The following is a 27,546-nucleotide window of genomic DNA, read 5'->3' on the forward strand; positions in this document are numbered from 1 at the left end:
CCGTACAATCATGATAATGTTCAAATTAAAATACTAGTTAAAATAAAAACTGGCATCTTAATTTTCCCCTCCCAGGTACTAGTATTTTACAATAATAACCTATTTCTCTATAAACGCGCGTTTCATGTTAGCGTATAAAATGAGAGCCAAATCCAAACCCTAATTTTCTACCACACCGCCGCTCGTTATTCACACTGTGCTGTGCTTATTTGGCGTAGCTTAAGGTATTCATCTCTTTCTCTGTTCTCAGCTTTTACCTTTGCTTAATACACGCACGAAGAATTAGAATCCCCGATGAATTTCAGTTAGGTTTGTTAGTTTTCTAGGAACGGTGGAAACTGAAAAAAGATATTAATTTGTTGTTTTTGGATTCAGAGATTAGCAATAGAAAGTGAAAGAAAATGAGTCGAGGAAGTGCAACTGCTGCGAAGGGCAAGAAGAAGGGTGCGACATTCACCATTGACTGCGCCAAGCCAGTGGAGGACAAGATCATGGACATCGCGTCTCTCGAGAAGTTCCTTCAAGAGAGGATTAAGGTTGGTGGCAAGGCCGGTGCTCTCGCCGACACCATCACCGTCACACGTGAGAAGACCAAAATCATAGTTACTTCAGACAGCAACTTCTCCAAACGGTAATTAAAATCTCTATTTTTTAATTAATTAAGGTCGGAATGAGAAAAATATATATGGTAGAATCGTAACCATAGATTATGACCCTAATCGAAATGTATGAGTTTTTTAATTAGCAGAATTATTGGTTTATTGTGGTCTGAATTGTAATATTGGATGCCCTGATTGTAATTTTGCCCTAACCTATCTTAAATTTCAGGATGCAGGGATCTGGATATGAGTTTTTTATTAACAGAATTATTGCCTTATTGGATACAATTAATTGTAATATTAACAAAAAAGAATTTATTTTTGTGATTTGATGTTTGTGTACATGTATTTTGAACTTCTCATCTGATTCCAGGTATCTCAAGTACTTGACTAAGAAGTACTTGAAGAAGCACAATGTGCGGGACTGGCTCAGAGTGATTGCTTCTAACAAAGATAGAAGCATTTATGAATTGAGGTACTTCAACATTGCTGAGAATGAAGGAGAGGAAGAAGATTAATTTACCCATTTTGAGAAACCTTCTTTACCCATTTTCCCAGTGTTAGCTTCTCTTTTGGATTGAGCTATGTTGCTTTGTTTACATTAGTTGCAATTTAACAGTTTTGTTTATTTATGAGTTGCAGTGCTATTTCTGTTGAATTTAGAATAGAGTTCACATATTATATTGTCAGCTTTTGCCTTTGATACAGTGCCATTGCATTATTAAACATTTGAACGAATTGGTAGATCATCTTTAGATCCCCACCTGCAGTCCCATGCTGTTTGTTTCTACGATGTCTGGCACTTGAAGTATGTTGATTAAATTATCAGTTAATTGCTATAAGGAAGCAATTTAGAATTTAGTTTTCTTATTGACTTACATCTGTGCATTGTGCTTGGTAATAGTAAAAATAGAGAAGGGGGGGGGGGGGGCGAGAATTTCTAATGTATACAACTCGTATATAGTTTCTAGATGCACATTCTTAGTCACTTTTGTTGCTTTCTTGCAATCCTTCTTGCAAATCAAATTTTCAAATGTGTTGCCAATAAAATAATACCAGGATGTATGGGAAATGATATATTAAAAACCTTATTCTGATGTGTGGAAACGAAAATTCAATCCTTTTAACAGGAGACCATAAATTCGTAGTCTGGAATGCAGTTGTATAAGTAATGTTCTGCTGCTACTTGAATGGATAATTTGACATCGCTTACTTGGAGAGTTTACTCTCTAATCCTTTCAGGCTATATTAAAATGATCCATGATTTTGTTTAGGTATAGACATGTTCTGCCAGACATCTGTTTCAGTCCGGACGAAGAAGCAATAGTATTTGATTAAATTATGTTATTTAATTGGATTTTATGATAGGCTGATAAAGAATTATTAGGCTATGTTAGGTATGTTTGGTATGTTTGGTTGAGAAGAAATTGGAGGGGTGAGATGGAAATTAGTTACTTGGTTTGATAAGGGGGAGTTAGAGAAGAAATAATTTAAAAAATGGTGGAATTTACTGTATTTTTTCTTATCTAATTTCACTCGTTAACCTATTTCTCACCATCAATTTACACTCATCGTTATTACTTTCCATCTACTCCGTATTTTTTCTCTACCAAACAGGGCATTAGAATATGATGAAATACAATTTATAATAGATAGTGAGCATCATATTTTCAATCGTTCCCAGCCTTCATGCATGTCTTCTTCAAAACTAGTGACCGTATGTATGGATTATCAAACAAAATAAAATGTTATAAATTATTTATATTGTACAGTTGTGCATCGAAGACATGCATGAAGGCTGTGCACCGTGCACCTTTAATTTAAAAAGTAATTCTAGGGTGTGCACCGTGCACGTATAATGTTACGGTACATTATTGGTGCTCTTTTGGCACGTTAATTCTCTGAATTTATTTATATTTTAGTTTCTTAATCTATTCCACAAGAAGGAACATACAACAATTGCTTGGTGATAGAGAGCTTAAGCAAATGGCAGAAAGAAGTATAAATATAATGTATGATATGACAAATAAAAGAAATGATGGTTGCGAATAAAATATTTCCATTGTTCAGTGTTGAAATATGACACCGGAACGGAAATAGTGGGTAGTGAAGATTCTTTTAAGGTTTGAACAACCCGTGATAGTGAGATTTTGATGAACCTTTTAATTAATTTGGAAGTTATTGTTAAACATTATGTATGGGATTGAAGATGTTGAGGTCGCTGAATTGATCCAGATAAGAATTAAGATCAACACTTTTCTAGCTGAAGGACATTATAACAGCAATGTTGCTTTCCAAAAAAAAAAAAAAAAACAGCATTGTAGCGCACTGAAGTTACAAAGAGTCTTCATCTTCAACCTGGTCTAAGGATTGGTGAAGTATGTTGGTGAGCTAGCTAGGTTCTTGTGTAGGATTAGCTACTTATCTAAGGATTAAAATGTAAAAAAAAGAAGCAAAAAAGAAAGAGTAAACAATTGATTTCATTTTTTAAGTATTATGTTCTTAATCTAGAATATAAATTACTTCAGCAGTTCAATAGAAGTATCAGAAATCCTCTCAGAGTAATATTAAAATGAATTTATCTGAACTTATACAAATTCTCTAATAAATGGGCTTCTAATGAAACATACCAGCTTTTCAGGAAGCTTATAAATTTAATATTGACAGACCAGTTCTCCACATAATCTGCACGGAACGCATTTGAATATACCAAAACACCAATTCTAGCTGAACCAACCTCGTAATTAGCACAATGAGGTATAACCCTAAACCAGCCAGCACATAGAAAATAATAGTACAATCCGATAGCGAATTGCACCAATTGTAGTCGTAAAAGTTTTATTAGAAATAAATTTTCAACCTCTTGCTCTTACTATGTATTGTATGGTAATGCGTCTTAGATGGGTTAAAAGAGTTTTTCGTGTACAAAATAGAATGGCTCGAATGTTTTATTAATACTCACCTTTTTATATTCTTCTACATCTTACTTTTTTTTTATTCTGTAGTTTTACATCTTACTTTTCTATTACATCATCCATTATTTTTTTTTCTTTCAATTTTCTCTCTATTTCTTTATTCCTTATATTTCGAGCAAAAATACATCCTAAAAATAATAGTTAATGTTATATGGATGCTAGATGTAGAAAATTGATTAGATTTCAAACATGCATTTAAAAAAACAACAGAGACTCAATTTATTTTTTAAACATTTATTGTCAATCTTGTGCTTCACTCTTTCTTTCCACATCAGCGATCTGCGGCTTTTGTACTAAAAGTGTAATTTTTTTCATAAATAACCAAAATAGATAGATTTTTAAAAAATTACAAAAATAGATAAATCATAGCTTGAAGGGGTATTTCAACATGAAGAAATGGTGCTTCAAAAAATAATTTCACTTTTTTATTTTTTCTAAAAAAATTGTATGTCACAAAATCGTCATAAATTACTTCTTTAGCCCTCAACAAATGAGAATTTGTTTATTTCTTATATAGTCATGCAATTTGTAGGAACACAATTTATTTTTATAAAAAAATAAAAACTGAAAAACTGAAATCGTCTTTGGAAGCATATTTTTTCATGTTGAAATGTCTTTGAAAAGACGATTTATCCATGTCCATAAGTTTTTAAAAATTTATGAAAAAAATGCAACATTTTGGCACAAAAGCCGCAATCAGCCATTCAGTGCTCATTTTGATAGTTACGTCATTTTCCTGCAATTTTTCCCCAGTATTTTTGCCATTCATATTCTCCAGCCATATGACATAATCATAATCCACAGTTACTTGCAACAACATGGATATTTGTGCATTGCGTGTTCAAATGACCCTATATTCATTATTTCATTTGCTTGTGTTGTAAGGTTCTTCTGCATTGGCAGCAGCACTGACTTGCTTTCTTGTTCTTGTTTTTTCACACTTACATTTCCCACATTAGATAAAGAAAGTATTATGTATTTGTACCAGTTTCAAGAAATAATCAATTAACTTTTTATGATATCACCATAATGAAGTTTCTTTCCCTTTTATGCGAAACTAAATTGAGGCAGCGATAACTAAGTCCCCCACTTCCTAAGGCGAACTCCCAGTCCCAGGTCCAGTGCTTCTTCTTCCTGGAACTTTGCTTTTGAACTGTCATCCTCACGTCATCTCTTACATCATTAACATGCACAATTCCAATGTCAAAGGGAAGTGCAACTACCACTTGATTATTACATTCTTTAAGCACTTTAATGTGCTGCGCTGCACTGAAGTTAAGCCCAATCCGTATAATACTCTTCCGGACCCAAATGTGAAGTTAGCCCAACATTATTGAATTTAATACTTGTAACAGAAAATTTATCATATATGAATCCCTCTTTGGTGAAGAGTAAAGTTATTTGTAACTATATCAAAATGTGATATAATTATGAATGATTTTGGGATTGTATCAAAGATAGGAGGTCTAGCCAAGTTCTTATGTCTATATATACCATCAATACTATAGTCACTCTAATGAGAGCTAGCTTTAGTAATTTGAGCGTCAGAAATCTAATATTAGTAATTACGTATTTTTCATGGCATCTTAGCCATTATAAAGCACCAACCATCCAACACTTATAAATGCACATTCTTAAGTCAGTAATCCATTTCAGACACACCATTCACATCCATCTCCAACTAATGAAGAACTAAAATTTGGAAAATAATATGTTCTCACTGAAAAGGTGGAAGCTTCAATCGCAGATTGTAGAGAGTAGTGAGCTAGGGCTAGATAGCTATTTACATAGGGATATGCAAGAAAACATTTGTTAATGGTGTTAAGAGTTTTGTTTAGATTTCTTAAAAAGAAAATAATAGTAATAACAACACTGCTGTTGCTCACGTCCCTATTTGACTCGTGTTTGAGGTCCCTTATAAACTTCCTTTTAACTTAAAGCGTGTTTGAGGTCTCGGACGTGGAGAAAGAGTCTATAATCCACGTTAAATAGTTAAATAAGTGTTTCCAAACACCCATTATAGAAGGAGAATCCGGCAACATTTAAACATGGATATTTTTTACTCGTGAGAACTGCTAATTTGCAGTGAAGTTATTATAGGCTGAAGCAATATAAGAATTCTATACAGCGCATAATGATCAGGAAAAAAAAAATGTTCAAAAGATGAATAAATTATCCATATTATAAATGATCAGTGAGCACCAGGAAACAACGCAGTTGGTTGAAATTTGATGAGTACATAGCCCAAACACTTAAAACAAATATGTATGATATTAGATACTGAACTATGAAAAGAAGGTACATATAGCTTAAATTGACTTTTGTCCTCGTTGTAACGGAAAAGCCCAAGAAATGGAGATATACTCTGCACTGGCCAATGCAGAGCAGCACATGTCTTCCTTAGCTGCAGTTAACTTCCTTTTAGTTCGGTCACTCAGCCCATAGCCCTGTATGTTAATCCTCTGTTTCTGAAAGCAAAGCACATTTACCAACATAGTGTGATATGGTTATGTAGAAGAGGTCAATCTTTTAAACAAATTTCTGCATCTCGACGAACTAATGTCTTGGTCTGGAGAGAACACAGCATGGGCAACAAAAGAAGAAGAAAAAAGCATATTCAAGTTATATAAAGTGTAAATCGCATGCATGCAATGCAACTCTCTATTTTCACTTATACTACTGTGAAGCAAGACAAGTTAAATAAGCTAACCTTGGTTCGACAACATTGAACAACCTAGGAAGGTCTACATTCCAGGAAAATCCAAACAAAATGAGGTAGGAAAATCGTGTTGGAGAAGGGGAGCACGTGCAAAATCAGATAAACTAGAGCAGCTATAATAGAGCTAGAACTAGAACTGAGTTGCACGTGCCCTGCTTCTCCAACAGGACCTAACCACCAATCATGAATATGGTGAACCATGCATTGCTGTGCTGAGAGAGAAGCAGAAGCTGGTGCATTTATATACTGCTCGTCAAGAGAGAGTTGCTGGGTGAGTTTAAGGCATTGAGTCTTCGAGTGGACATTCTTTAATGAGTAATGCACCTATGACCAATATCTATATGATATGATGACCTAAACAAGCAAGCAAGCAATCCCTCATTTCCAAACCCAACTCATCAAACTCTAAGATTCACCAACACTGGGACTTAAAATAAATTTTAAGAATTTTAAATTAAAATATTATATATCAAGATTTTTTTAATATATGTGATATATTTTTAATAAATGTGAATTTTTCTTATAAAAATTAAAAAATATATATATATTTTTGTTTGTGTACCTAAAATTTATATTTTAATTACTTGATTCTGGTGTCGATTATGGCTCTTCTACCAAGATTTCGTAAGTGCGTATAACATACTACATTCTTACGCCAATATCATTATATAACCTGTTTTTGAACAGTGGTGCACGCTTTGTTCTGTGTGCAAACTAGAGAAACAAATTAGAAAAAGCATGGTAGTTTTCTAGATTTGACCCTGAATTTGACATGCATGGCCCACTGAATCTTATTCTTAGCGGTTGATCAACCGTGTGATGCTTATATAAATCACGTATCTATAGGTCAGTTTTGTTGGACACTTTCTGCCGCCAAAACAGACAATTAGGCCCCCACCTGACATAGCTTGTGCGCCTGGTGTATCTTTCGTTACGAATGGCAAAAGTTTCTTTTCAAGTTTGGTAGTATGAAATGAGATCAAAATTTTGAATTTTTTTTCTTATATATTTGATCTCAACCAAATTAAGGGTTAGAGTTTGAATTTAAAACAATTAGTTAATTTGAAATAACTTCACTTATGAATGATGGATTCAAGAGACTCTGGTTAGTGGGGCAATTTTTATATAAATAAAATAAATAATAATAATTATCATGGAATGAAATAAAATAAGAGAAGAAATGAAATGTCTACCTAAATTCTTGTGGAGAGAATTTTTCTATAATCCACAAGAATTTTTTTTTACATGAATACATAATAACATTTTCTCTTTAAATGAATATAAAAAAATTATAGAAATAAAAGAGATAATAAATTGATATTAATTTTATCACTTCATTATTTTAATTTTTTATAATATTGATTATGAAAAGTCATTCAATATTTTTAAAATATGAAAATATATAAAGAATAATTATAATTTATAAAAACATAAGTATTTTAGATTTTTTTTTTACCTACACATTGTGTACTTTTTATAAAAGTTTGTAATATTTTTCTTCTATAAAAATATTATACTTTTAGAATGAATTTTTGAATCCACCACTTACCTAAATCAAGTATAAAGTATTCAAAGAATTGAAAATGAAACGGGATGTAAAATAGAAACTAACCAATAAAAGACAATTTGACAATAGAATGAGAAATTAAGAATAGGTTCAAATATATAAAAATAAAGTAGCAAAATACAAAAAAATTAAATATATGCTTATAATTTTTTTAAAAGGGAGGTAGGATTTGCACATCTTCAACTCAACATATATAGGTACCACGGACCTTACTCTAACTTATTTATGCGCTAATGATACTTTCTTATATCCTTCTTTATGTTTCTCTCTCTTTATTATATCAGGTTATCCATCCCTTTATGATTTGCCATTACTTCCCTAGGTTATTTTTTCATTTTTTAGTTGGCTACGGTGATGTCTCTAGAAAGTGCACCACCGGTGAGAAACCAAAAATTACCTCCAATAACAAGTTACTTACCGAAAGAAAAAAAATAAATTAAAACAACAGTTTCTTCAATAAAAAATTTGAAGTCATTTGGAAAGGATGGCAAGTTTGTCGGATAAGGTTTTTCATTAAAAAGGAAAACTTGTTTAACCGGTATTATTTTTAATTCATTTGAAAAAAAATCTTATTATTATATTCATGATTATTTAAATAGTATTTTAATTAATTATATGTTTTTTATTTTCCAATAGCAAACCTGCTCTAGCAGGGTAAAAATAATGCCTCACCCGTGGAGCAATTTCTAGATACTTCACGTTAGTGAGCATCTATATATATATATTTATTTTTTTTTGGGTGCTGACTACGGTGATATCTCAAAGTGCGCGCCACTGGTCAGGAACTAAAACTTGTAATAACAGGTTATTAATACGAAGAAAAAATATTAAAAAAATTAAAACAACACAAAACAGAAATAAAAAACAAATTATATTATAATAGAGAGACTTTATTTAACCGGTAATTTATTTTAATAGTTTTTTTTCTGATAATAAAAAATTTTCGTTTTTTTTTTCTTGGTAATTTTGTCATCTAATTGAAGAACAAACTAATCTTTAATTGTTTTCATCTCTCGAACGTCAACTGCACAACCACCATGCGCTCTCCTCTTGTCGTTTGCTCTCTCTCTGACTAGTCACCGCCGCAACCACCATACCCTCTTTCTCCTTTCTTCACCAATGGAATCACAAAAACAAACAACTTCATGAAAACAAGAATCATTATGTTTGAACAAAAAGAAGAATAAACACAAAAGCTACCATTATTGTATAGTTGTAAACAAGAAACTCACTTCAAGTATTTGTTGTTCTCACAAAACGATTATATTATAGAGCAAACATAAGACATTTAAAAAAAAAAATGAAAAGCATAACCGCATGCTTATACTGAAAAAATATGTTTTGAAGATGTGTCTTCGAAGAACTGGGTTTTTAAGATCTGTCTTCAAAGTCGTTGTGAGATCGGAGCATTGCAAAAATTTGTAGATTTGATTTTTTGTAGATCTACAAAACGAAGACTTATAGATTTGAGTTCCTCCAGATCTACAAAATCAAAAACTTGAAGATCCACCCGTAGATAGTGTTGGAGACGTCGGCGGAGGAGATCCACCTGAAAAAAAGCACAGGGAGGAGCGGATCTCAGATCTAGGTGGAGTTCATCGCCGTGGTTGTGTTCTTCATGCAGTTTCACCACACGCTCGTCATCGCCGCCTTGCTCTCACTGCCGGCGACAAAAACAGAGAACGTGTTGAACGAGGAGAAAGCGGAGAGAGTTTTCGAAGAGCAACTCAACAACGATCCCGCCCTAGGAAAGAAAGAAGAAGAAGCTGTCGTCATCGGAGAAGAAGTTGCCGATGGATAAAGAAAGTTCACGAACTAGATCTGAAAAAAAAAATATAGAGAAAGAGATATTGATTAAAAAATATAACTTTTAATAATTATTTTTTATTTTTAAATTAATTTTTAATGATTTAATATATATATATATATATATATATATATATATATATATATATATATTATTTTTATTTTCTTCTGGTTTAAAACCAGCAATTGCCGGTTATTTTTAGTGTTTTCACCGTAGCCAGCACCTTTTTTCGCTGCAACCTTATCCGTGCTTTCTCCACTGACCTGCATGCTCTCTCCCTGCACATAATTGATTATGCCTTAAAAAAAGCTTTTGGTCAAATAAAAAAAATGATCATTTTTATCTATGATGGGTAGAATTGACATTTTAAAATAAAATAAATAAATTTTTATTTTATTTTATTACTTACCCAATTATTTTAATTCAAATATTTTTTATTATATTATTAGTATGAAATATTTGTAAATTTTATTAATGATTGATATTCGTCGAAAGCTGACTCATTTCTTCTTGATGTCATTTCTTTTTTCCTCAAAATTATATTTTATTTATTCACACATGACTGAATTTCAACATTTACTTATAAGGACTGAATTCAGTATCATTTGTACTAACGACTTATTAATATTTTAATTTAAATATTTCATTTTTTTTTTATCTCATCCAAATAATTTCAATTTTGACTCTTTCTAAACAAAAAATCATTCATCACTACCAAATACAATGTTAATGTGTTTTATAAATTTGATAGTGAAATAAGTAACTACATGTTCGATTTTCAGGTAAAAAAATATTTTTGAGATAAAAATAATTTTATCAAAAAATCAAAATTCTTACTTTTATTTATTATATTTACGTCGAAACACATGCAGAACATTTCAAACTTAAATTAAAAAAATGCAGTTACTTTCCAAATGGATGAGAAACGGAAGTCCCGCTCTATGTATTTTTTTATCAGCAAAAAATCAAGTGACGCATTCGTGACTTGACTTTTTATATTTAGATGAAAGAAAAAAATATAGAAACAAATATATATCTTATTTTTTATTTGGCTGAAAATATAAAGATAGCTTTAGAAATTAAAATATAAGTTTTTATTGGTAAAGTTTCTCTGTGATTTAAATTTATTTTTTATCCTATCTTAGTTTTTATTGAATATGTTGAAAGGTAAGAGATCGAGTACAAGGAAGCTGTACTCTAATTTTACATGTCATGGCAGAAAGCAAAACAAATCCACCCTCAATTGACGGCCTGTGGGGAACGCAATTGGCAGGAACAAGAGTGGTGGTTGGGGATTATTTTGTTATTATTATTATAGATTATAGATGTAATTATAAGTTTTCTATATTAATCATATATAGTAGTAAATATTAAACTTTTATTTGAAATATGATACTTTATTGTCTTACTATTTTTGTATAGGATTAGAAGTGTCTTTCAAGAAAATAATGTAGTTGCATATATATTCAACATTCAAAATTAAAATCAATGATGATAATTTTCATGTTATTTTAATATTCACCGAACATTTTAGACGGATCGCGGCAAGGAGTGGCGCAGAATCTGTAACGAATTGTCCTTTGAGGTTGCGTGTTGGAGGGTACATATTGGTTTATGCGAGGAAAGAAAAAAATTTAGGTGGTGGCAGGAAACACCTGGAGAAGTTTGCATAGGTTTCTTAGCTTAGCAGAACATAACAGAGAGTCCCAATGCTGATACGATACCCTCTTTAATTAAGCCATGCCTACCGTGGATTCCAAAATTCTTATGGTAATTTTCTGCACAAGAGCCGCCTCAGACAGTAATAATACCTGAATTGGGTTGCCCAAGGTCTTATCAAACATGGCATTTTAAATCTAGTGATCCATACGGTACAAACTGAATATATAATGTATGTTCAAGTTCAACTTGTCATCAAAAAGGAAGTAACCGGATATTCATTTTCAAATTTTTAAATTGCTGGTTCAGCAGAATTTAATTAGAAGATCTCTCATCAAAGTATTATATATTATATATTTACACTATTAAAACTTCCGTGAATATGGTGTGTGAAAAATGTTTGTAAAAAAAAAAATGGTGTGTGAAAACTAATATTTGCTGTATAGCCTTTGGCAACTTATTGTGGTGCACATCATGAAGAGGTGATATACATTAACAGGAAAGCCCTTTAGATCAGGTTTGGATTCCGCTCAAGAGATGTGGTAGCTGCTGAAGGATATGTTGTAATCAAGCGAAAGAAGCAAAATGTTTCTGGTTACAAAAGTGTAGTTTTTAAGAGGTCTAAACTCTACATTTTACTATGACAGTTTATTACTGTAGATCTTTTGAATGAGAATTATAGCTGAAATACGATTGTCACTACATGTACAAGGTTAATTTGGATTTATCCTTACTTTACAGGATCCATGTACTATATATTAAAGCAAAGTTTACCATTTGTCCAACATGGTCATGTCATGAGATTGAAATGTTAGCTGAAAATTGGGGTTAACTTAACAAGCGAACTTGTGTTGTTCCAATATATGTTGGGTGTATAATGCGTACCTGGATGCGGTGACTAGTAAGGGTTGATGAGGTTGGTTTAAATCATGGGCCTTAGGAGTGTCGTGTTGCCTGTGCTTTTCTCTTCTTCCTTTTCCTTCTTTTTATCTTGTCGATCGAATTTAAAACCCACTTGCTTATCCGCTGATCATGATTGATGTGGAGATTATATTTTTTGTTTGTTCATCAAAAGAATAAAATATAAGAGCCCTTTTGGACATCCCAATTATCTTGAGTGGATTATAAGTTGAAAAACTTGTTAATGCTGAAAAGTAAACGCAGCTTCCCAATTGCCTACACCTTCTTCTTTCGCTAGTGGTTAAATGTCTCTCTCTCTCATCTAGCGAATAGCGATCATGTCCATTGTCAATTTTCAAGGAGCAGTAATGGAGAAATATATTGGACAATCAAGGAGAAGAGATTAACATTTAACAGATGACGAAAAGACAAAGCAAGAAACAAAAAAGAAAGCGACCCAATTAGTTGCCTCTGTTGACCCTAATCTTGTTATATCAGGGAAAAAAATAAGGATAAATTATAATTTTAATCTCTTTATAATTTTTAATGATTTTAATTGGATTCAAATTCATAAATTTTTATTATAAAATAAGATAATAAATTATTAATACATTTTTATTATTTAAATAATTTTATAAATATTATTTTATATGTATCATTAGTCGAGAGTTATTAATTTTTTTATTATAAATATTTATAAATTAAAAAATATTTAATATATATATATATATATTTTTTTTTTTAATTTTATTTTATATAATATTGTATTTTTTTAAAAAAATTATAATAACTTAGAAAATATACATATATATATATATATATAATTTATTAAGTTATATTAAAATAAAGTTTTATAATAAAATAAAAATATGTAAAGTTAAATATTAAGTATTTATTTTAATTTATAAATTTTTATAATTTAAAAAATAATAACTCTTACCTAATGATACATGTAAAATAGTGTTTATAAAATTAAACAAAACAAGTTATTAATGATTTATTATTTTATTTTCAATTGAATTTTGATGGTCGATTACCTCTTAACATGTAATGAAGAAAGTATTTATTCTGATAAATAAATGGATAGGTGTCTTAATTTTAAAATAGTAGAATCAAAATTACGAATTTAAAATTACAACATAATTAAAATTATAAATTAACCAAAATATAAAGAGAATTATGTAATTTTTTTATTTAACTTTGTAAAAGTTTTAGAAAGAGTGGTCACTTTTTATTTTTATTTTACATTTTTAATCTACCAAGTTGAAATATAAAAATGTCATACTATTTACACTCATTTTTATAAGAAATAAAGTAACACTATAATTTCTTTCTTATTCAATTTTTTCTTGAAAAAGAGCGTATTAAAAGTTACTGTCAGTGTGTTTTAGTGAGTCATTTTAGTAATTTATAAACTATTTTGACTAATTTAATTAATTGTTTAATATGACATAGCTTCTACATTATTTTTAGGATCTATTTCAACTGGCTTGTGTAAATACTTCCTCCAATATCAAATATAAATATAAAAACACATTTTTTCTGTCTTAAATATAAAAAATAACTAACTTTATACTTTACATTATTTAATTTCATTATCTCTAAAATATCTTTAATATAATTGATATTTTAGTTTTAGTGACTTTTTTTTATTCTCATAACAAGTTTCGGTGAAAGATAAATTGAAAAAAAAATATTTTTTAATTGAAATTAATACAATTAAATATAATTAATTATCATTTTTAATTAGTGTGAAACACTTGTTAAACTATCTTGTAAATGACACCCCACTGTAATATAAGAAAAAAAAAATCAACTTACACTCGTCAAGAAATTTTTTAAACATTATTTAATATTGATAGTATCAATAAAAAAGTTAATTCATTTTTTAAAATATTTTTTACATTAGGAAAAAAAGAAAATATTATTAAAAAGAAAAACTCTAATTAAAGAAATGATATTTTGGGATACTATGATTAAATAGAAGAAAATTAATTAAAATTTATTTATATTTTAGTTCAACACACACGAAACATTTATTGCTTATATTTTGATTTGAACGAAGTATTGATAATCATTTATAATTTGAGTGTACTTTTATTATCACCTTTTTAGACTAGTTTTTTTTTATTAATAACTAATGTTTTTTTTTTACCAAATGCATTATCAGCTTTACAAACTAAATTATTAAAAACCATTAATGACAACACAGTTTCGAACACAAATTTCTTTTTAATCAATATCATTGGTGCATGAGTTAATGCAATAACTTAGATAAAAGTATCTTATCTAATAAGTGTTTTTAAATATTAGTTAAGAAATTAAAAAAATTATTATATAAATCATATAATAATAGAAAAAAATTATGAATAATAAATTTTTTTACATTTTAATAAAAATATTTTATTTTGAAATTTCCAAGATGAAACGAGAGAATGGGTGGAAAACAGTGTGATGTTTCCGTAAATATCAGAAAAGAAAAGGCTTATCTTTGGGATTTGGATAGCAGTGATGGGTATTTTGGAACATACCCTTTGAGGAAAATGACTTGATATACACACAATGTCACGTGTCGCTCCTCCACCCCGTAAAGCTAGAATTTGCGGGGCCCACGCGTACGGGGAAACCTTATCTCTAGGAGAATCCAGATCCATAAAGCCACGTCATGTGCGCCCACGTGCTTCCCGATCGAATCCACGGTCCAGATCTGTTCCCAAGCCCAGGAGTTATTTGGCCTTTAATTCTTCGCCGTCGTTAAGTATGCACCTCATGCAGCGTGTTTCCTCACTCTTCTCACCATGGGCCTCCTCGATCACTTGTGGGATGACACCCTCGCCGGTCCTCGCCCGGAGAACGGCCTCGGCAAGCTCCGAAAGCACCACTCCTTCGCTTTCCGATCTGCCTCCGCCAAGGGTACGCATGCATGCCCTTCCCAAATCCATTTGAGTTATTCTTCAAAATAATTATGATAATAATACAAGAACCGCTGCAAAATTAGTTCTTATGATCCCAAACGATCATAAAAATGAAGCAAGATTTGGGAGGTTTTTAATGTAATTAAAGTGAAAAGTATGATTATATATTAATTCTAACGTGAAGGCGGTTGTTCGTTGTGTGATTTTGGTGGATCAGAATCAGACAGCGGAAGCGTGAAATCGTACGGTGAGGATTCGCCCAAGAATGCGGTGAGAGTGACGCGAAGTATAATGATCGTGAAACCACCTGGTAACCAGAGTCCCAGTGGATCCGCTCCGGCTTCCCCCGCCGGTTCTACTCCTCCGGTGTCTCCGTTTTCGGGTAAGGTCGTACTTTACTTTTTTATTTTTTTTATCTGTGAAATGTCCAATTAGACCTTGGATTGGCTTTGGGAACTGTGAATGTCTCCCGGGGAAGTGGAGTGACACTGTGAGACAGTGAGAGGGTGACTGAAACGGATGTTCCAGAAATTTGTGCAAGGGTAATTCTGTCCTTTCAGATGGGGTTTATCTTTCCTAATCCTATATTTAAATTTAATTAATGAAAACTCACTTGTTGTACAATAAAGTTAAGTAATTTTTTAGCAATCACGTAGTATACACACTTAGATAGTGTTTAGTAGGGTTAGTCATGATGCTGTTTTGTTTCCTTTCCACGCATACTGAACAATGAAAAGGACGTGCACACAGTGTGCTTATCCAGGTACACGTAATGCAACAACAGCAATCGTTTCATAATACGAAGAAAATAATAAAACATAATAAATATTACGAGTGACATGATTAAAAAAAAAAGGGATATAAGTTGATTGTATAATTTGAGTTGTAAAACAATTAAGGTTAGCAACGGTAAACATTAATATATAGTTATATATATTGGCGTTTGTTCAATATTATTATTTAGGTTTTGGAGGTGTCAGCTAGGGGTAACTAATTCTGAATTGAGTTTGTGTTGCTTATAATTTGATGGAAGGCTTTATTATATATAAACAATAGACATTAAGTCATAACCTTAAGGGTTTTAGAAAGTTTCATGACATCTTATTTAAAAACAAAAGCAGCTAGATATTAATTATTAGGAATTTTGTATAGAACTATAGAAGGTGCTGTTGTTGATGTAATATATGTGCAAGTGATGGAGTGATTGGTATAAGGGTTTCAATTGAATCATATGAGAGTTTAAGTCTCAACACTAATGGTAGCAAACTAAGCAGTTTACTTGCACATCAATTTTATCCACTGAAGTGAAACTTTTTTTTCAAATTTATATGATCAAAACTTTATTAAGAATATATATATTGATAATGAATTTTTGTTATACAATAAAGAATATATATGATGATATACTGATGTGTTATTGCGTGCATGTGTGTATGGTATTGATAGGAGCTAGAGAATCCTTCCGTTTTCGGAGAAGGTCAACATCAGATGCGTACGAGAAGACAGGCCAGAACAGATCAAGCTCTTCTTCTCCTTTCGATGTGTGAGAAATGAGCCTGACCACTATATATCCTCCATGGATCGATGACTGAAATAAAATATATATAGTAGTTTGTTTTTCTCTAGCCTTTGCGGATGATGCTGTATCCATTTTTGTTTATGTTAATTTTGTGCATATATATAGTATATAGTATATAGCATATGTATGAATATGTTTACGAGTTCATCAGTTGAGCGATTGAAGTCCTGAAACGATCGAGGTAGCTGTGTGTGGTTTAACAGCTTGGTCTTGTTTTATTGTTGAACTGGTTTATGGTTCGGAAGCTGTAAATAAGTAATAACGTAGTATAGGTGTGTTTTTGTTACGTGTACTTTGTATATATATAAAAGCCTTTCCATTCCAAGTTTTGCTAGTGTTTGCTTCCAGGCTCTCATCAGCATCCTATTTTGTTTCTCTTATTTTATTTTTCTATTTCTTTTCTTTCTACGGATACTATTGGGGAATTAAGAGAACTTTGATAGGATAGAATCATTAGAATGAATATTACACACTGTTCAACTTAAATATAGATCAATGCACTAACCGATTCAATAACATTAGTTATTTACGCCCTAAAATAAGGTTTAGTGGTGTACGTATACCATTTTCTTTTCGAGTTTCATGGTCTGTTATGGTTTCAACGAGGATAGAGGGGGGAGAGATAGAGGAGCTGAACATGAAAAGTTCACAGTGGTCCTATGTGGAAAGTGATTATGTCTTTAAGGATGGCTTCTGAGATCTATTTGATGGGGCCTTTGTGGGGATGGCTTGAGACCTGAGGCCTGCGCCATGGATATTATAGAATATATATACATGTCTTTATGTCGGACTCATTTTTTTAAACAACACGTTTAAACAAGTTTTATAACTGAAAATGTGGCTTTTCTTTTGGTCTCTTATTTGCATACAATTAATAAAGAGAAAAAGAGAAAGAGAGAGCACAATGAGATGCAATAAGTGATGGGTTAAAAAGAAATAGACACAAAAATATGTTGTATGTATAATACTCTTCTAAGTTTTTTTTTGTTTTTTTTACTTTTCATGGGTAGTATTAGTAACTAGTAGGCAGATTTTATTTTTATTTTTATTTTTGAAGACTGAAAATAAATAAAAAAATATATACGAGTGGACGGAGTTGTCAATATGAGCGCTATTCTATACAAAATAATCAATATGAATATATGGTAGATAGTTAAGATATAATGATTAGATTAAGAATACTTGAATGTAAGATGTATATTTCTTATTAATATATGATAGGCATGTATACTAGTTTATCTAAAAAAAATGTTCTGAATTAGTTTGCAATCCATCCATTGTTATTTGTTAATCTAATTTTTTAATATATATGATGATATAATGATTGAAGCGTTGTCTTGTAATAACCTATTTAGTTAAACTTTTTCTCGCTTCAGTCGCCCGCAAGAACTGTATTTTCTCTATCTGGAGGCAAGTCTTTTTCAAGCTAAATTGTTCTCCTTATATATAATAGTCGTTCAAACAGTTAAAAAAATAGTTTAACTTGTTGCACATGACCTTTTATTAAAAAAATACTGCTACTAGGATTGTCTTAGTAACATGAAATTTGGGATATATACATAACTTAATTTTGATACTCATTGTTGTCGTACAAGGAAGAGACAAAAGAAAAGAGAAATTTAAAATATAATAAATAATGAGTAGAGAGAGATAAACATAAATAGTGTTGAATAAATTATTGTATGCCTATCACATCTCTTATTAATATATTTTTATCATACAATTTTCATGTAATTAATGATATTGATTTTGTTTATCTAGAGAAAATAAAATCTTGTAGGTGTGAAGGAGTATGTTTATTAGGCAATGTCTCTTAGGGATAATAATGTTAGAGTTTTATATTGAGTAAAATAAATTATTTGATACTAAACTTAAGGCATGTCACTTAATGGACTATATTTTGTGTTAGACTCTCCTCATATACTTTAAGTCCTAACAAAATTCTTATTAGATGTTTGAGTAGTGTTTTATACTAACAACATATATAATCTACATGCAGAAAATAATCAATAAGGCTGATATTTTAAACATGCCTATTTGTGTCAATTAAAAAATCTCTCCAGAGTAAAGAGAGATTCTACCAACTTCAAGGATGTTTAATTCTTGTAATCTGTTAGAAAATATTCCATATAAAAATGTGTTTTGTTCAGGCTTGGGTGTGGGCTCGTAGGTATGACATACAGTGGCCCAAATACGTTGTTTCTCAGATTTCGGCTTAAAGTTTTTCGGCCTTGAAGTATTTACAAAAAAAAAATCAAAGAGTTGGAAGCTTTTCCATTGGATTGAATTGCACCGTGTTTGGGTGCAGTCGTAATGGTGGTTTAGCGGGTATGGATTGGAAGCAGTACCGACTCGGACCCAAGAACATGGATTGTGGCTTCCTGCTTTTGCTCCTCTTCTTCCATCTCTTCCTTCCTCACTCCTCTGGTTTACCTTCCTCTCTCTCTTTCTAACATAAAAGTCTTCTATTCTATTGATTTGCAATTTTTATTTGTTATTCATTATTCGATCATGATGTCAAGCTTAAGCAGGGGGATACACACAAATAAAAAAAAGGGAATTTCTTTTATTCCTTGTGTAGTTTGAAGAGTTAGTTAGTTAGTTAGTTAGTTGTGTGATAGTTTAGGATCCGGCCAATTCTTAAATTTTGTTCCTTTCTCATACTCTGGAGTGGTTATGACTTACGAATCCCCCCTTCTTAAATTGTGATCTTTGATCTCATGTGCATGATTCCATCTCTCTCAGATAGGGAATTCTATCAGACCCAAATCAACTAAATGGGACTAATTTATGGGCTCAGGTGTTGATATAAAGGAAAAAGGGTCCTGTGGAGGTTCCAAATTTTACATCGGACAAGCTTTCTCCAGCCAACTAGGAACCTTAATTTTGTTGGGAACTTGCCTTAAACTGGTGTTATACAATTTAAAAACACATGTATATCATGTATGTACTTGCATTGTCTCTCTGTTTTTTCCTTCTTCCTCACGGAAACGCACATGGATCAATGCAATCTATCAATTTCTTGTCTTTATCATTTGGCTTAGCTTGTTGGGATCAGTTTTTCATTCTAGTTTCTGCACACTTTTTGTTTCATCAACTAAAGCTAGGCAATTGGGCAAGCTTCTCATTACTGTATGCACGTCATATAGTAACTAGTAAGCATGACTTTGTTGGAAATTTATCATGGTAATAAATCCTGATCATAAATTCACAATGAGTAGTTAACTACTTTGTTTTGTGTAAGCATATTGTGGGTCATAATTGGCAGAACATGTATAGGTGTTACTTTTATGTCATAATCACAATCTTCCTTGTAATTATTATTACATTTTCTACATTCTTTGTTTGCAAGTAATAATGTGTTTAATGTACATAGAACCAAGTAGAGAGTGCCTCTTTAAATAAGGAAGGGGGGGGGGGGGGGTGGTATTGCATCTTGTGATCAAATGTATAAGTATAGCAATCAGCTGGTTATGCAGTTGAACAAAGTAACTACTCATCTATGCATTTAGTTTTCAATTCTCTTTATCTTTTCTGAATGCAGGTAAACCCAGTGGAGTGTGTGTTTCTCAAGGAGGTCGTTTTCCTCCCTTCAAATCCGAAGGTGGTGCTCCCAAAAATGGTCCTAAAGATTTGACTCTTTGCCGGATTTTTCGCAAAAAGACTTGCTGCGATGTAACCCATACTCATCCTGCACTTCTGTCTGTAAGGAAGCTTGCTTCTACTGGGGAAGCTACCCAAGAGTGCTTACACTTATGGGAACTGTTGGAGTGTTCCATATGCGATCCACGTGTTGGTACTCAGCCTGGACCCCCTCTTATTTGTGCATCTTTATGCGAGAGAATTTATGAGGCATGCTCAAATGCTTACTTCTCTATGGATGTGAAAACACAGGTACATGGATGGCTGTCACTTTTCAAAATTGTCTGTACAAGATTATGAAAATAAGTTCAGTGTCCTGCATCAGCTGGTAAAGAAACAAAAGTTTGCATAGTTTTGGGAGTCATTTTGTTTACTTTTCTTTTCCCAAACATTCATTTGAGAAGCTGTTGTACAGTGTAGACAGTTCACAGGATTGGTTGTTAATAATTCATAACATAATGTTTTTAAGTTTTTAGATCTTCCTTCAGTATTTTTTTGAGGGATAGAGAGTTCAGCATGTATATTTTTTCCTTTTTAATACCAGAACATGGAATTTTAACTTGTCACCTTATACCCATTTTTTGATTGACTTGAAATACCAGATTCTAGCACCTTGTGGAGTAAATGACTTTGTATGTGGTAGGGCTGCTGAATGGGTCTCCAATGGTACAGATCTTTGTCTTGCTGCAGGTTTTCGAGTGAAACCATCCGATATTGTAGATATTGCCTCAGAAGAAACTTCTTGCTATGGCGATAAAGCAAGTCTAGGTTCTGTTGTCGATTCATGGAAGGCTTCACAGTTTGAGTTGACCGAGAAAGGTGAGAGCTTGAGGATGTTGGATGATTTCCAGCAATGGGCAAGGGAAATGCCATTTGGTGAAAGAGTTTCTTGGGCTATAGGGGGGATGGTTCTAACAGCAGGCTTGATGTTTATAAGGTCAGAATGCAGTCCTTTGTCTTTCCAATTATTGAGTAGCTGTGCATTTTTGTATGCTCCTATCAATGTCAGGCAAGTCAAAAAGACAAAACATGTTGGAAATGTGGATTATTAGGAGTGGTTCTTCATGTTTTTCCTCTTAATGTGAATTTAGGCCTAACTCAACCCCAAAAGCTAGTTCAAGGAGTGAGGGTTGCCCCTCACTTATATATTCTAACTTGACTTTATTTTTAGCCGATATGGGACTTGGGTTTTTCTTAACACACCCCCTCATGCCCCGCATTTCTTGGGCTTGGTGCGTGAACAATAATAGTGGGTGACCCTTTTTTTGATTAATCTTGAATATGAGACTTGAGTTTTTCCCAATACACCCCCTCATGCCCACCATTTCTTGGGCTTTTTGGTGTGTGAATAACAATAGTGGGTGATCCTTTGGATTAATCTTGAATATGCTCTGATATCATCTTAGAATCTTAGAATGTGAGTTTAGGCCTAATTCAACCTCAAAAGTCAGCTCAAAGGGTCCCTCATCCCTCATTTATATATTCTAACTTGGCTTTATTTTTAGCCAATGTGAGACTTGGATTTTTCCCAACATATCCCCTCACGTCCCGTATTTCTTGGGCTTGGTGCGTGAACAACAATGGTGGATGACCCTTTTTTTGATTAATCTTGAATATGTGACTTGGATTTTTCCTAATATTTCCTTTTCCAAAGTATTGTTTTAATCCCGTTTTTCTTTACTCGGTACATGCTGTCTAATGGAATTAATATTTTCCCCTTTGACATAGTGCCGAATTCAAATACAGTTGCATCTTGAACAGAATCTTGGAATTTGTTATTGACTTTCTTTTTGTAGTGTTTAGTGTACATTCATTGAGAAATGTTTCTTTTATAAAAAGTTAATTGGTAGAAGTTCTCTTCTATTTGACCTGGCTTCTCTGCTGTGTCCGTGTTGTCCATTCAAAAAGACATCGTTTTGAAGGGACAACTTAAAAAGGGACAACAGAGAAGTCAATTTCCTCTTCTATTAGCTTATGATAAAACTTATTTCCTTTTTTCTTTTTTTTTTCCTACGAGTGATTATAAAGAATTTTATTCTAACAGGCCTATAATTATTGTTGGAATGATGCTTATTTTCTATTTATGTATGCTAATCATGTAGCAAAAGGAAAAGCCATAACCAACGCCAGAAACTAGCAGCTATAAAGCGAACTGCAAGGAAGCTTGAAAGCAGGATGATGGAACAACGGCCTTCTAATGCTCAAGAAAATAGAAGAGTTTCTAGATAAGTGTTACCTTGTATGTGATGTTAAGAACATAATTAGTTTTACTAATTTGTAGGTGAATCTCGAGTTGTACGTACTCTTGCTTTCACGATCTATCTTCTTTTTGCCATATGATTTTAGACAAAAGTATAAGTTGGTTATAAAGGAGTTTTCCGCATGGTCTCGTGGCTTTTCTCTATAGAAAAATACAGCATAGAACCTGCGTTCTCGTTAAACTGTACTATTTTCACTACTAAGGACATGATTACTATTGTGTTTGGTTGAAAGGGAGAAAAAGAAGTGAAATAGTGAAAGAGAGTAAAGATAGATGAAATATTTAAATTAAAGTTGGTTGCTAGATAAACAAAAGAAAAAAAAATAGCTTTATTAAAGATAATTCTTATTATGCTTCTTGTTGAATACATGTTTTTACTTTTATTTCCATGACAAAATGTTTTTTTAAAATTTTATTTTTATAACATAGACATATAATATATTATCCTAATGCATACATAATTAATAATATGGCAATCCGAGAGTAAATTTGTTAAAATTGGTGATATAAACGATTATGCCTAATTTATTTATTTATTTTTACTTAGACATGTATAATCGATTAATGATGTTTCCTCTAACCCCTCACCAGTGCATGAAGCATTGCAATGCTTTGAATTGCTTTGTAGGATCGACGCACTCTAGCTCTCCTAGCTCAACCTCTACTTTCACAATACCAATCACCCTGTCATCAATGATAAATTCGAACGTAAACGGAAAAATGATTGCCAGAATAATGTGCTTTAGTGTTTCCACATAAGGTTTCACCATGACCACCTACGTGCTTCACGGTCTTCAAGAACAAGAAAGAAACAAAAAACAGAATAGAAGAAGGAACCCAAAAAAGAAGGAAGAATTAACTGTAACAAATGAGGTACGAAGTCACTGTACAAAATATAAGACAATAAGTCACTGCAAAGTCTACAATCTTTATCTCTCTTTTATTATGTGACCCACTTCACTATTGCTTAAATCTTTACATTGTGGGCCCGTTTGTTACATAGTAAAAAAATAATTTATTTAGTTATTTTCTAATAACCTCCATAACATTATTTTTAAATTCTTTTTTTTAATGTCAAAATTATTCATAATAAGTGAGAAGAGAGAGACTCATTTTAGATTAGATTAGGATTATTGAGATTTTTGGGGTTTCATTTTGTCCACTAAGGTAATAATTAAACAAGGATTATTGGGTGATTTGGCTCTATCTTGACGGACTAGATTAAATTACATTACCTTTGCATTTTAATTTGATTACAACTTTTCTATGGTTTTCCTTCTCATTAATTATTTTTCTGTCTCGCACACTAAACACCTTTCTCCACGCAGGCAAGATTATATTCCTGGGGTCCTTGATATAAGACATCATTCATAAGGAATTGTTGGTCCATTCTATAAGATATTTTATAATTCTTATGAAACATTTAATTTCTCCCCACTATTTATTCTTATTAAATACTCTAAATATTTATAGTATTTATTGATAGTGAAACATAATACTCTTAAATTTTAATATTTTTACATCACTCAGTAATAAATTAGTGATTATTAGTAAAGGTAAAATAGGTACATTAGTAATATTTTTCTTTAAAACCCAATAAAACTAATTTATTTACCTATTTTTATTGGTTTGCTGAATTATATATTATAAATGTCTTATATTAAGGGCCAGAGGGAATATTTCATTAGATACATTTTGGAATAAAACTATCTAAAAAATATCTAGGATAATCAAGGATGATGTATCAGTTTTCTATGCATGTTTCCTTTTTCCACTGTGATGGGTATGGATGCTCTTCTTTTTAAAACTAGTTTTGAATTTTATTTTAATTTTTTTTGCCCTTTTGTTTTCCTTTTGCCATGGTTTCTATGATTTTATCTCCACCAAAGAGAGGATATATATTTTTTGTGTGAAGAAAAACGAATAAAGAGAATTATAAGAGAGAAACAAAGAAAAAGTTAATTTAGGGAAAGAAAAAGAAGATAAAAATAAGTAAATAACAATTGCCTTGCTTTTTTTTTTTTTTTCCCCTCTTAGAGGTTTTGGCAACATATATTCGAAGTCCATACGTGAAAAAACGGGCCAAATCTACTAGGTGAAGTGCTGGGCTTATATTTCGGAACTAAAACCCAGCCCATCCTGAGGCTAGGAATTATGCACAGCAAAAGGAGTCAAAAACCCTAGTTTCCTTGATATCTAATAAATTGCAGGTGTAGCAGCAGAGAGTGCGGTAGGCTCTTCCGAGACCCGAAGCAGCCATGGTTGTTCTTTTTCCTCTCTCTTATTGTTCTGTTTCTTGAGGGATCTTCTTCTTCTTCTTCTTCTTCTTCTTCTTCTTCTGTTTCTAACAAATTTCATTTGAATTGGACACACAGGGGATCGATCTCAAGGCCGGAGGTAAGAGCAAAAAGACCAAAAGAACAGCACCCAAGTCCAATGATATCTATCTCAAGCTCTTGGTCAAGGTTTGTTTCAAATCACTTCTCTTGTGTTTTTTCTGGTCAATGATGATAAATGTGATTCCAGCTCATTATGAGACCTTCACCATTGCAAGGTCTGGGAATATATTTTTCCACATTTGTCTCAGCCACCTTCTCTCAGATGCCACATACTCTTTATTTTAATTTTCAATTACTCGACATGTGATGTTTTTAAAACCAGTTAAGTCCGTTTGATTGAACTTTTTTTTTTTTTTTGTGAAACTGCAATTCTTTTGTTGTTGTCTGCCTTGTTTTTATCACGTCTTTGCAGATCCACTGTAATCTGTATATATTTTAGCCTAAAGTTTGCTTAACGTTATCTGCGTTAAATCTTTTAGTGACAATTTTGTGCCTGTAAAGGATAGAGGTTCCCAATGATGTTTTTGCTCTTTTACCATGCTAATTCTGATTACATATGATTAATGCTTTTAGATTGTTATACTGAGGGAGCTAGTCTATTTCATTGTTACTTAACATTATTGATGTAAAGTTTACACATGTTTTTGGAGATATCCTCTATTAATTTCAGAAGCATTTGCTCTTAAAGATTTCTTTTTTCTTGCTTTTGAATGTATGTTTACATAATTTATTCCTTTAGTTATGCTTTGATTGATTCTAATTAGTTTTTACATGACCAGCTTTATCGCTTCCTTGTTCGGAGAACTGGCAGCAACTTCAATGCTGTTATACTTAAGAGATTGTTCATGAGCAAGGTTAACAAACCCCCATTGTCTTTGTCAAGGTTGATTAAGTATACGAAGGGGAAGGTTTGTCTTTTCTTTTCCATAGTAATTTTTGTGGTTTGATTTGTCACAGTTTCAATTGGTTTATTTTTTAAAATTAATCTTTGTAGGAAGATAAGATTGCAGTGGTGGTGGGGTCTATAACCGATGATATTCGTGTTTATGAAGTTCCACCATTGAAAGTTACAGCACTCAGGTTTACAGAGACTGCCCGTGCAAGAATTGAGAAGGCAGGCGGTGAATGCTTGACATTTGATCAGTTGGCTCTCAGGGCTCCTCTGGGACAGAACACGGTATGTAGAGATGGCACTATGGGCATTTGTCATTTTCTGAGTGATTATGAGTTGTTGTACTTGCCAAATGATTGAAGGTTCAAATATGTTTTTGATCTTTCTTGATATCACAAGTTAGCATTTGGTCCCTCATTTTTAAAAAGAATCTAGCCCTCAATTTTTTAATGTATGACTTTTAATCCTCCATTCCTTTGTCTGTTTTGTTCATTAAGTGTCACATTTGCTTACTCATTTGGTCTATCTAATATCCAAGTATCATGCATTTCCCATTTGGAATAAACAACAAAGAGTAATGAAGGGACTATATGGGCAAACGGAAAATTTTACAAGGACTAAATTGTTTTGTTTTTTTAAAAACGAGGGATTAAATGAGAAACATGGGATACTTAGAACCTGAAACCTATTTGTGAGTTGTATTAGTTCTGTTCCAGATTATTGACCATATGCTCTTGGTTGAAATTTTTAGGTTATGGAATTTGTTGTCTCTCTGATCCCTAGCATAAGAATCACTACTTTTCTTTTGCAGTCAGTTACTTAAAACATTTGATTACTGAAATTGGTGAAATCTTTACTTAATATTTATTGTATTTGATCAAAGTTTTTTTTTATTTTTATTTGTTCGGGTCTTTTAAGATTTTTTATATGCTCTGCATTTCCTCTATTGCCTTGGCTGTTTGTGTAAATGTTGAGTGTATTTTGATTGAACAAACTTGGATATGCTGAGGCCATGATCTTATTTTAAAAAATTATTGGATGCAGGTCCTTCTTAGAGGCCCAAAGAATGCTCGCGAAGCTGTGAAGCACTTTGGTCCTGCTCCTGGTGTCCCTCACAGCCACACCAAGCCTTATGTTCGAGCAAAGGGAAGGAAGTTTGAAAGGGCTAGAGGAAGGAGGAACAGCCGAGGATTTAGGGTTTGATGTGATAAATAGCGTGTTATTCTCTGAAATTCAAATTTTCCTTATATCTTAGACAGTTGAGGCAGTTTTCTTGTTATTTGTGTTCTGATAATACGATTTTCTGTATGAAGTTTTCATTCTTGGCTCCTTTATTCTCCAATGAAAGTGTCTTTTTGTCAAGCTTTAACTCAGTTTTGATGCTAGAAAATGGATAGTCGTTAGTTATGTGATGCATGCTTGTTCTTTAAGAATCAGACATGAACCTTGTCTTCTACTTAATACCTATTAACAATATGCTTGCATGGCTAAAGTGTACACCCTTATTCTTTTACTCTTACGTAACTCAGTAAATTACGAAATTCTCGACCACTGAGCTACTAATTTTCATCCCAATGCTTGCTAGATGTGCGGGACCCATCTATAGTTTGCAGACATTTTTTTAGTAGTCAACAGTCATACACTTTGGCTGCGTGCCAGTAAAACATTTTATTATTGATTAAAATTAATTAAA

The 27,546-nt window shown here is 32.1% G+C and overlaps 4 protein-coding genes, 1 long non-coding RNA gene, 1 other non-coding gene and 1 pseudogene across 7 annotated transcripts; 6 read left to right on the forward strand and 1 right to left on the reverse strand.

The window, feature by feature from the left end:
• The first annotated feature begins 80 nt into the window (after positions 1-80).
• LOC114401485 (60S ribosomal protein L22-2-like) lies at positions 81-1,449 on the forward strand. The gene is made up of 3 exons (XM_028363994.1): positions 81-224; positions 376-631; positions 973-1,449. Exons 2-3 carry the CDS (start codon positions 402-404, stop codon positions 1,115-1,117), a joined length of 375 nt encoding a protein of 124 aa, XP_028219795.1. The 5' UTR covers positions 81-224; positions 376-401; the 3' UTR covers positions 1,118-1,449.
• A 7,557-nt stretch (positions 1,450-9,006) lies between these two features.
• LOC114402537 lies at positions 9,007-9,969 on the reverse strand. The gene is made up of 2 exons (XR_003664460.1): positions 9,891-9,969; positions 9,007-9,681 (listed from the first exon to the last, which is right to left on the reverse strand). It is a non-coding gene; the product is annotated as an uncharacterized LOC114402537 (long non-coding RNA).
• Positions 9,970-14,978: 5,009 nt separating this feature from the next.
• On the forward strand, positions 14,979-17,054 carry LOC114403083 (dormancy-associated protein homolog 3-like). Of its 2 annotated transcripts, none has more exons than XM_028365811.1 (3): positions 14,979-15,139; positions 15,359-15,528; positions 16,588-17,054. In XM_028365811.1, exons 1-3 carry the CDS (start codon positions 15,025-15,027, stop codon positions 16,693-16,695), a joined length of 393 nt encoding a protein of 130 aa, XP_028221612.1. In that variant the 5' UTR covers positions 14,979-15,024; the 3' UTR covers positions 16,696-17,054. The 2 variants fall into 2 exon arrangements, with proteins under 2 accessions (XP_028221612.1, XP_028221613.1); XM_028365812.1 differs by having other exon boundaries at positions 15,359-15,523.
• A 1,911-nt stretch (positions 17,055-18,965) lies between these two features.
• On the forward strand, positions 18,966-22,745 carry LOC114403082. The gene is made up of 4 exons (XM_028365810.1): positions 18,966-19,147; positions 20,265-20,614; positions 20,965-21,299; positions 22,465-22,745. The coding sequence occupies exons 1-4, from the start codon at positions 19,051-19,053 to the stop codon at positions 22,589-22,591; spliced, it is 909 nt and encodes a 302-aa protein (XP_028221611.1). The 5' UTR covers positions 18,966-19,050; the 3' UTR covers positions 22,592-22,745.
• A 1,990-nt stretch (positions 22,746-24,735) lies between these two features.
• Positions 24,736-27,226, forward strand: LOC114403858 (60S ribosomal protein L18). The gene is made up of 5 exons (XM_028367057.1): positions 24,736-24,883; positions 24,998-25,087; positions 25,741-25,869; positions 25,956-26,138; positions 26,898-27,226. The coding sequence occupies exons 1-5, from the start codon at positions 24,881-24,883 to the stop codon at positions 27,054-27,056; spliced, it is 564 nt and encodes a 187-aa protein (XP_028222858.1). The 5' UTR covers positions 24,736-24,880; the 3' UTR covers positions 27,057-27,226.
• On the forward strand, positions 25,120-25,216 carry LOC114403988 (annotated as a pseudogene).
• On the forward strand, positions 25,470-25,554 carry LOC114403990. The gene has a single exon (XR_003664754.1). It is a non-coding gene; the product is annotated as a small nucleolar RNA snoR53Y (small nucleolar RNA).
• Positions 27,227-27,546: the final 320 nt, after the last annotated feature.

This window comes from Glycine soja, chromosome 20 (genome assembly GCF_004193775.1).
Source record: "Glycine soja cultivar W05 chromosome 20, ASM419377v2, whole genome shotgun sequence".
In the NCBI taxonomy this organism is placed as follows: Eukaryota; Viridiplantae; Streptophyta; class Magnoliopsida; order Fabales; family Fabaceae; genus Glycine; species Glycine soja.